The sequence below is a fragment of the Hevea brasiliensis genome, chromosome 11, assembly GCF_030052815.1.
Source record: "Hevea brasiliensis isolate MT/VB/25A 57/8 chromosome 11, ASM3005281v1, whole genome shotgun sequence".
In the NCBI taxonomy this organism is placed as follows: Eukaryota; Viridiplantae; Streptophyta; class Magnoliopsida; order Malpighiales; family Euphorbiaceae; genus Hevea; species Hevea brasiliensis.
In genome coordinates, this window is record NC_079503.1 from 12,809,074 (window position 1) to 12,820,164 (window position 11,091).

General features: G+C 30.0%; 1 protein-coding gene across 1 annotated transcript; it reads right to left on the reverse strand.

The window, feature by feature from the left end:
* Positions 1-555: 555 nt before the first annotated feature.
* Positions 556-6,348, reverse strand: LOC110648195 (protein tesmin/TSO1-like CXC 5). The gene is made up of 8 exons (XM_021802343.2): positions 5,791-6,348; positions 5,265-5,372; positions 4,687-4,861; positions 3,572-3,913; positions 2,996-3,099; positions 2,771-2,865; positions 1,749-2,165; positions 556-1,097 (listed from the first exon to the last, which is right to left on the reverse strand). Exons 1-8 carry the CDS (start codon positions 6,111-6,113, stop codon positions 871-873), a joined length of 1,791 nt encoding a protein of 596 aa, XP_021658035.2. The 5' UTR covers positions 6,114-6,348; the 3' UTR covers positions 556-870.
* Positions 6,349-11,091: the final 4,743 nt, after the last annotated feature.

An 11,091-nucleotide genomic window follows, 5' to 3' on the forward strand; every position in this document is an offset into this window, starting at 1 on the left:
CCAACTAATCAAACTAATTTAATTAAAAATTTTAGTTGGATTTTTATTTTTATAATTTAATTTATTTAAAAAAAAATAAATCGAAAATTTATTTTTTAAATTAATTATTATTAAATTTAAAATCAGAGTTAAAAATACAAAATACAACTCAAATTACATCTAAAATAAATTGGAATGAGGCTCAATTAAACTGAAATAAACCAGGTTTGATTCAATTTGGTTTGTTAAAAATTTCAATTTGTTTAACTCTGTTCAATTCAATATTTAGCTAATTTGATTCTATTCTACTTAATCTGTTAAAATTTCAAATTTATTTGATTTTTTAGTTTTTCAAACCGATGCTGATCCCTTGTTGTGTGTTTCGAAACAAACAAGACTAGAATAACTAGACTCGATTCATTTGGGGTCAAAGCATTTGCCAAGTTCAGTTTACTCCCGTGCAGATTACGCATGAGAGAAGCAAATACAGAGAATCAAGCTAAACTACAAATTAAAACACTGCATTAATCTCCACTTGAACAAAGCTGTGAAAAATATAAAATAGCCATCTACATGTAGAAGTAAATAAATTATAAACGGCTCAGTTTAATATAGCTACAATGGAGGCATATATGTTCCATCTACTATCTAGTTAAATAGAAATATTTAAACATTTAAATAAGAATTTACAATTAATTGAAATATCACTAGACGCCTCGTATACCAGCACATATAGTAACTATCTAAAAGAATTACTTTATATAATCAGAAATTAATTCCTCAATAAGCACATTTTCAACCAAAGGACTTCTTATCGCATCAAGAATAGCTCGAAACGGTTACTTCATTTCATTGCACAGATAAAAGATGCTATTTTGATCTATTTTCCTCTTAGCTCTTCTTTTCTGGATTAATCTCTTCATTTTTAACAGGCAATGCAGACAATATAGGCAGAATACCATTAGAAGTAGAAGTTGCGACTACAGAAGATTTCGCATCGCCATTACTGTATGCCTTCTTGTGATTTCCTATTTCAGTTTCAGCACATATGATCAATCTATCTGCCGGTTCTTGTTGGTTCCCCATGTTACTCTTGGCTGATGGAGAGTACATTGTTTCTGCAACGCAGAAGAGACTATCTTGTTATACATGTCAAGAATACCAAAATCTCAGATTAGAGAATCCATCAAAACTTGCTGAGGAAGTGAAAAAGTCCCACTGTTTTAGAAAATTTCCATTACCATGTTTAATTTTTTGATGTATTGGAAAATTTCTCCATTTCAATTGTATCTTGAGTTTCAGGCTCTAGAATTCTGAGCTTCAGCAATACAGTAAGCAAGTAATTGAGTTTCAGGACTCTCTCACTCTCTCTCACTGTAAAATGATCTCTATTTCTATAAACCTCACAATTGGTTCTGGTATCATCATTTTGTAGATAAAGAATATGCAAAAGGTTTTTTTTGAAAGCTGTAACTCAAGACTGTCAGCAAGTAAAAGACCCCTACCATGCAATATGTAAGAGCTGCATAGAGTCTAGGCAGAAAAAATAACCAGGGGAAAGCCTATTTCATTGCAAAGTCAATCTAGTCATCCTATTGAGAAAAAGTTCATTTAACCATCCAAAAATGTGTATATATTTGATTAAGCAACAAAACTTTTTCCAAGAAGGTTTTTTTTTTTTTTTTTGGTAGTCAGGAAAACCCAAGTGGCCTTATGTTAACCAGCCACAGCAATTTAAATCTAAATAATTTCAAAATTGAGAATCATACCTTTAATGCTCCCACAAGTGACAAGCCTATTGAGAAAATCCCGGAACCTGGTCAAGATGAGCTTTTCTTGCTCAGCATAAACCTCTGAGCACTCATGCCCATTAGATGATATCTGAGTTTTGTTTTGACACAGTCCTCCCATCCCAGTGGTTAGCCCAGCTTCCATAAATACCATTTCTTGTTCATGGCACATCAAATCAATTTCTGGTGATGCTGGCCTTCCATTTGCAAGATCATCTCCAGTTCTTGAATCATTGTTTCTCTCTCTTCCTGCTTTGTTCCCATTTACGCAATCATCAGCCAAAGTTCTATGGATATCAGGACCATTTACACTATCTTCCCTCCCATGTACGGATGAAGCAGAAGTAGGTTCAAAATAATGATTGTTTTCTCTCTCCGGTTGCCTATCCATTTTCCCTGATAATATTGAGTCACAGATTTAGAAAGAACATAACTGTTTAAAAATAAAATAATGGAATTTATTAAAACCTTATACACCGACTCATTCATAAAAGCAAAACACAGCCTATATAACAACGTATAGACAGAAAGGAAATTTTTCTCCTGAGCCTCCCTGGCCCTTCACTCCTCTCCTTCCATCTAAATTTGCCTCCCCATTACTCCCTGCTAACACACTGAATCTTCATGAATATGGTAAATATACTTCAGAATGCATCTCAAAAAAGTAATTAGACTTGAAAATAAGATTAACTGAAATAGTTACAATCCATTTCAATGCTTGGCCAGTTTTCAAGATTATTACATAGAATGTGTTCCCAGATATCAAGAAAAACTACAAAATAATCTGGTTAAAGATCATAAAGCTACTTTGTGCACTGATGTCTCAAAAACTAGACAAAGAAACATATCAAAATACAGTTGTAATATTCATCACAATCATGAAATTCTTAGCAACTTTAAAACAGAAAAGAAATATATATATATATATATATATATATATGTATATGTATGTATTTTACTGTATGTTTATGTATTTGACTGTATGTTTCATATAATCAGACCTGCAAGTGCCTTTTTAGCTTCTTGTGAAAGTACGACCAAGAGCGAGCATATCTCCTTCACATCCTGTGGTTGAAGTATGCCTGCCAAAGGAGACCTTCATTCACATGAATGAATGTTAATCAGTATGAGAGAGAGAGAGAGAGAGAGAGAGAGACAGATAGATAGAAAAGAAGGAGAAGATTTCCATGAATAATGTGAGGAAAATAACACAGAAAAGTGTTTACTTGTATGTGAACTTTGAAGATCCCAATACAGTTGCATTAGCAGAATGAGAAACAGCGGCAGATAAGGGAGAAGAAGAAGCTGCAGAATTCCTCACATGATTTTCCTGAGTGAAAGGGAAAAGGGAGAAAAAGGGAAGTGAGAAATGAAAAATAATTTGCATTTTTAACCAAAGAACAAGTAGATCTAAAAAGCAATTGTGAAAATAATAAAATCACCAATAGATCTAAAAAGCAATTGTCAAAATAATAAAATCAACAATCTTAAAAATAAAAAAAAATTAAAATTCAGTCCTTTTCAAAGATAATTCAGAACATTAATGACATCTAAAGTGCTGCATGAAATCACAGTTAGCTTTTAGCTTGAACAAGTAAAGCCAGAACTAAAAGAACAAGGATCAATTGACTACAAACTTTGACGACAAATTTTTGTTCATTAAAGTACCATAACATTATAAAACATCTTATAATGTTCATTGAATTGAGGGTTCCGCATGACGTTGTCAAAATTAAATAAATTAACAAGCATAAAAAGTACATGGTCATAAGGATCATCTAGATTTTTCATGTGCACGATACCTGTTGGTATTTTGCTGATTGATCTTTAGTAACACTGCCTAAGAATTCCTCTCTTTTCCTCTTCTTGGATTCTATAGGGGTCCCATAGCCAGATGATCCAATGGCCCCACTAACGTCTGCATTTGCTGGCCGTCGCATGCAGGCTATGCCATTATGATTGCCATGAAAGAGAGATCTCCTTTCTTCACTTCCTTCAGAATTCTTGCAGTCCATGCACTTACAATTGTCAGAGCACAAAATATTGGCTTGGAAGCACTCACAGTATTTCTTGAGGCACCCTGATTTCTTGCAGTGGCATCCTTTATTGTGCTTACCTATCATTTGAGCTTCCCTTGCATCTTCCTGGATTTATTTTTATGACATTGTAAATGCATGCAAGTCAAAATGAGAATCGAGAACAAAAGTACGAAATTCAAATAAGTTGCTAAGTTCATTTTTGTGCAAAGAATTAATACACCTCTCACTTCTTTTTCTAGCTTCTTTTGCAGTGACGAACAAATTGCTATATCCAATGCCTTGCTTCAGCGAGAAAAAATAAGTTAAAGAAGAAATGTCTAGAAAGCACAGGCATCACTAATGATGCAAGGCTTTATAACATCTACCTTGAAGGAACAGAGATAACTCAATATTAGGTCTGTTGAGAATATTGTCTGCCATGTATTAAATATGAACATGTGGAGTGCCTTATAAGTAGAAAATATGAGCTCTAGCAGAAGCCATTTTTTTTTCCAACAAATAATACCACATGTTCCATCATTAGCCAATTGGCTTGTGCTAGAGCCCATACTTTCCCAATTATAAGCAACTCCATATGTTCATCCTTGATCCACATGGGACAAAATTCTCAGCAAGGTCAATATTCCTTGTGCCGAGCCACTGATTGGAAATGGAATCTTTGCCATATGCCAAAACCCACTAGAAGAACTTAATAAAAGGCACTTGTAGTATATATGCCTTTTTTCCTGTTTTCTTTTTAAGAGAATCATGCTTAAGCAGTTAATTTTAGTTATTGAAAGTCAAACAACAGTGACTACTCACTATTTGATCAAATCATATACTAGTGATATTATCAAATAGACATTATTGATTCAAAATCAGAGGAGAGTAATACATACTCTTGTATCCAGAGATTGCGGGCTGCTAGCAATCTTAGGTCTAAAAGCATTTGGATTGCGCTCTAAGGTAGCTCCAACAGCCTCTTGCCTAGCCTTCTCATTTGCCACATTATTGCAACAATTTAAGCAATTGCAACCGTTACAATAAATTCCAGCAGCAAAGCACTCGCAATACCTAAAAATTGCAAAGCTTCCTTCTTATAATAGCAAAAAGAAAGATGTATGAAAAACAAGATATAATAAATTGCGATGTCAACGAGAACTTTTTAACTGCAGCCTTGCAGGAATCTTATGAAAGGAGAAAAAGATTATTGGAACTGAATTATGTGTTTTTAAAGAGAAATTTGAGTAAACCATGTTGTTTAGGCTAATGGTTGACAAAATGGCCAGCCATAGGGAAGACAGGACAAAAACCAGGGAAGCAACTTTGATTTTTACACTAGACACCTTTCAAAAAGTAAGAATTATACAGATAACCTATGCCATTGACCATGGAGCATGTTAACATGTTGAAATTTATAAGAAGACAAGCACAAATAAAGCAAAATTCACGCTGAAAATGCATGCAAATAACTTACAACTTCAAGCATCGAGAATTTTTGCAATTACATTGCTTTGGTTTCTTAGGAGTACCATCTTTTGCTTCAACATTCTTTCTTGGACGTGGTCCAGGAGACTCTTGCTTGCTGAACAAAAACACATTTGTGCAACAATTAATATGGAAAACAGATCACCGATGAGAAAAGCAAAATAATAGTCACAATCAAATGGAGGAAAAAAGGCATTTGGTTAATACAAGAAAATGCAGATCAATTCAAAAAGTTTAGATGATCTTTAGATTGATTAATTTATTAAACTCCCTACCTAGCAATCACTTTGCACAATCTAATCATACATTAGCCACTCATAGTTCTCTTTCACAATATATTTTCGAGCTTCAAACAGAATTTAACCCGATTATTTTTCTTTCAACTTGTCGTAATTCTTATATTTGTATCAAAAGTTTGTTTTGCGCTAATCGCATCTTACGTCAGAACGAATTTATCTTCGAAATTGAATCTGTATTGAAATCTTCCATCATAAGAATGAGAGAAAGAAACTTACGCCAGCGGCATTGTTGGCAGCGGAAGTATCTGCACGGGGTGAGGAATCCGACGCACCACCGGCACTTGCTGTGGCAGGGCATGCAATTGCGGAATTGCCTGCGACTGCTTCGGTGGCGTTTGTAATTGTAAATGCAATAGAGGCTGCGGTTGAACCTGTTGGGGTGGCGGCTGCGGTGCATGTGTCTGTAACCTCAGATGTGATTGTGGCGCCTGCGACGGCGGCAAAACCACATTCGCTGATGCTCTACAAATTGCCGAAAAATCCAACTGCCGCGCCAATTTTTTTGGCGCAAAATCAGAAACCGCTTCACTTTGTTCCATCAATTTTTAAAATAAATCACAAAATCAGAATCCAATTGCCACGCAAATCTCAGTGTCTTTCAATACACAAACACAAGCTAGAACAAGTATTGAATCTTCAACCAACACTCAAATCCGCACGACAAGCACAGTGAAACGACGAGCTCGAGCTCAGCAATGGATGATGAGTTCTGAAAGATTAGGGAGCTAAGCTGAGGGTTTTCTTTTTTTCTCCCTCGTCAGTTTTGAAATTTTAATTTTAGCATTATTGGAGGGCAAGATGAGGATGGCGATTGATCTGACGGATGAACTTGAAAGTGTTCGATAAACGGTTCAGATTTGAGTAAGAGAGTACGATTGGTCAAAAGCCGTTGGATTAGCGATATAAGCTTTTGGGCCTTAGGTATTTAATTGGGAAAGCGATGATGGGGGAATTTGGCGGCAATGAAGTTTGATAACGATGGAATTTTGTTTCTGTTACACACGTGTACGGTAATGGTTAGTGATTACTTGACTTAAGGTATTAATCAACGGTCGATATTTGAAACTTTGGGGATGAGCAAGAAAAACTGTGTTTTATAGTTATTTTTTTTATTCATGATAAGGAATATTTATTTTATTAAAAAATAAAATCAATTTAAAATCTCCCAAAGAAAAGAATATATCCACAATTAATTTTGAAAGCGAGAATTCGTTGTGTCAAGGGAGTGTCGCAAACTGCTGGCTAAAACGCCGTCGTGTTAATGAATGGAATTGGAAGGGGATTTTGTCGTGCGGCATCATAATTATTGACTGGACAGAGCGGGGCCCTCCTCAAGATTTTTTTTCACAACAGAGACTGACAAAATCTTAAATTGTTATTGGAAAAAATCCAGAACGCACGGTCGCACAGTTGCAATGGTGAGAACGAAAGCTGGGCCATAATAATTTATATGGTGAGAAAGAGCTGGAACCAAGGTCTTTTATTTTAACAGGGGATTAAGAGGATGAGACTTGGAATTAAAATTTTAATTTTTTTTGAATTATATTTTTTAAAAATATATTTTTAAAAAATATAATATAAATATATTTAATATATAAATTAATTTTTTAGAACATATTTTATTTTTAAATTATAAAAAATAATAATATCATAAAATAATTTAAAATATAATAAATTAATAAATTTATTGTACTTAATCGAGGTTCCCACATATGAAAAGTACAGCACGAAATTAGTTTGGTAATGTAAATTAAATAAAAATATTTTTTTTATTTTCTAAGGAGTTATATTTTTTTAATTTATTTATTTATAATTAAATAAAATTTAAATATATTAAGTGAGTGATATGTTTTTAATTATATTATTTTTTATTATATAATAAAGATAATATATTTTTTAAAAAAAATTTAAATTTTGACACAAAATAAAAATTTATTATATACATAATAACATATTTATATATTAATAAATTTAATATTTTCACCATTTAAAAAACACTTGGGTAATTTTTATTTAATTCCAATGGATTCATTTTGTAATTTTTTTTTATAATTTAAGTGTGAACTTTATTTTTTAATTTATCAAAGAAAATAGCAGAAATTTGTGGTCTCAACTCAAAGAATATATTACTCGCCAGAGAAAGAAATCCAAGGGCTAACATGGCTCGTTGCGCGAACATGCGCTCACAATCATTACCCAATTATGATTCTCAAAAATTATAAATATTTAATGTAATAATGTAATTGAATATATATTTTTTTAAATATGCAACGTAATAAAATTTTAAAATAATAATTATTTTTATTGATATAAAATAATTCAATATATTGTTATATGTTATTTAAATACCTTAATTTTTTATTAGATGGATAATATCAAACATCTAATATACTTTATAGTTTTAACCTTTTAGATAATGATTTCATTAGAATTCTCATTTTTAAAATGAAATAAAATAAAAATAATTTGAATAAATAATTAGGGGATAAAGTCAATAATTTATCTTGTTAATATGTTTTTATCTTTTTTTTTTTCTTAAATATCTCTCCCCCACTCCTTATCAAAAAGTTACTGTTTTCTTAAAGAGAATAAATTTCCGTTTTTTCTTTTTATTTTTTAAGAAAATTATCATTTTTATAAAAAATAAGAAATAATATAGAAAACGTGTTCACCTCAAATAAGTAAAAAATGATGTGCTAAATTTAAAAAAAAATTATTCATATTTTTATAATTAAAAAAATAAATTATTATAAAACATATATTTTATTTTATTTTTAAATTTTTAATATGTATTATTCATTTATTTTATAATAATCTGATTAATTTTTTATTATCTTAAATAAATATTTTTTAAATAATTATTCAATTTTAAATTGTAAAAAATAACATAATTTTAGTTATATAAAAGTTACAATTTATAAGGGAAAATAATAGAAATGTTGATTAAGGAAAAAGTGAGAATCCAAAGGAGTTTTTTTTTTTTTTAAATATAAGCAAAGAATTTTATTAAAATAAAGAGTTCAAACAAAGCAAGCCGCAAAACAACCAAATTAAAACCAAACTGGGAGACAACTAAACTCATAAAAAAGCAAGATAAAGACTATTAAACACAAAAAGAAAGAAAATAGAAGACATGTCAAAGCAAGTGTTGAATAGTAGCAGCTTTGATTTGAGATGAGATAGAACAGTATAGAAAAATTCTTATCTAAATTTGATCTATTATAAATTTAAGTTATAAATATGTAAGACTCATAAATTTAACAGATGAATCTCACTGTATATCTTGAAATTTGAGTCTATAATAAATCAAATTTAGGTAAAAAAAAACTGAACAATATAATATATTTAGCAATGTTTTTATTCAATTTTTTTGCTCAATGTGATTATTGAGAAAAAAGAAAAAAACAACAAGAAACAAAACGGTACGTTTTGAAGGTACGCTTTCTGGAAGAAAATTCACTTGCCTCTTTTTATGGATATGTATTGCTGAGAAAGTAAAATTGTGTTTTATTATTATAAAATACACAAATTTAGGGATATATTAAATTTTTTGAAAAATTTGGAGGTCTGATAGGTTAAAATGCACAAATTTAAGGCGCGTATATGTTCTTGACAAAAAAAAAAGTGCTATAAATATTAAGAAATTAAATGAATTTCTAATTTTGTGATCAATTGCATAAAATTGTAATTGATTTGATTAAATTAATTTAAATTCAATTAATGTTGTGTATCTTTTCTGCCTTTGTACGTGTTTTTAACCAATTAAAAAAAATCAGATTAAATTGTAATTTCATGAAAAGATTTAGCATTTTTTGCTAGTTAAGACGCGTGATAATTAATAAAGTTTAATTTAATTATTTTTAAAATTGTGAGATGTCAAATTTAAATCTTAATTAAAATTAATTATATAAAAAAAACATGATTGATCATGTCAAACATTCTTCCGAGATCAATTTCAATTTTTATATAAAATTACAACTTTAAGAAATTTAATTTAAATTATCAAAATTAAAAAATATATATATTACAATGGATTTACACCAAAAAAATTTTAATTTCTTTAATTATCACAATTTAGAATTTTTAGCGTATTTACGTAATATGTTGTGGTCTATAAATTAAAATATCTTAAATTTTAGTTTTAATATGAGTGAATCATAATTACCTTTTATTCTAATTACTTTTCTACATATCTAAATTTAATATGCATGATTTTTTAAATTAAAATTATGGGTTCACCTTTACAAACTGTAAATATAAATAAAATTAAATATAAAATCAAATCAGTTATCACTCTCGATGAGTAAAAATTTTTATTTTAAAATTAATACAAACTATAATTAATAAATATATAGTCTATCACCGATTAATGAAAAACAAAAACTTCTATTTCAGAACTAATATAAATAGCAGCCAATAAATGATTTATTAATTATTTATTATAATTTTAATAAATTTATTAAATAAATTAATTTAATTATTTAAATATTTATATGTTATAAGCTTCATATGAGGTGGTATGTATTTAATTATTAGAGATATCATAGATGAATCCGTTTAAAAAAAAAAAAAAAAAAGCTAAGTTTGTTTTAATCCACAGCCTATTCGGCATTGTTTTTTTTTTCTCTCTCTCTCTTCGTCACGCTTATAAAGGAGAAATATATATATATATATATATATATATATATATATATATATATATATGATGAAACTCGCAACGTAAACAACGTACGGCGGGTGGGTCACAGCTCCCTCCGCTTTATACAACAGCCACTATCCCTCTGCAACCTACGGCGGGTGGGTCACAGCTCCCTCCGCTTTATACAACAGCTACTATCCCCCTGCAACCACATCAAGCACAGGAGATCAGGTGCCATGCACATGCTCTCTTATATATATATATATATATATATATATGCTATCTGTTATAGGCCTAACATTATTATAGCATGAGTGCATGTCTGATATATGCACATTCATCTGTTAAGATGAGATGCTACTCATCTTTTATGCGTGTAGGATAGAAATCTTTACTTTTATATATCTTCATCATTTAAAAAAAAAATAAATTGCAAAAATATATATTATATATTTGAATTTAATAATTTTAGTTAATATAAAAAAATTAACATGAAAAATAAAATAAAATTGCATAATATATATGTATGGTTAGGTAATGGTGGACAGATAATAATAAAAGAAAAGAAACGTGGCAGTGGAAAGCTCATTGGAGAAGGTAGGAGTGGTCTCTCTCTCTCTCTCTCTCTCTCGAGTATGGTCACAACTCGCAAATGTATATGGCAAATGGGTAATGAGGTAGGTGGAGCTATTGGACTGCGATTTCTCACCCAACCTTTGCCCTCTATATATACACATTAATTACATAATTTAATGAAAATTAAAGTCATTCAATTCTTAAAAGGAAATATTTCCTATAAAATTCATTAACTAGAATAATCAAAATTTCCTGCATAATTATATATAATTAAACATAAAAATCTAATATTTATAATTATA

Excerpts from the sequence above, each read along its gene's own strand:
- LOC110648195 (XM_021802343.2), bottom strand. The coding sequence starts at position 6,113 with ATGGAACAAAGTGAAGCGGTTTCTGATTTTGCGCCAAAAAAATTGGCG. Across the intron at positions 4,862-5,264 it reads AATTCTCGATGCTTGAAGTT|GTATTGCGAGTGCTTTGCTG; the intron begins GTAAGTTATTTG and ends TGCAATTTTTAG. Across the intron at positions 3,914-4,686 it reads CGCAATCTCTGGATACAAGA|GAAGATGCAAGGGAAGCTCA; the intron begins GTATGTATTACT and ends AAATAAATCCAG.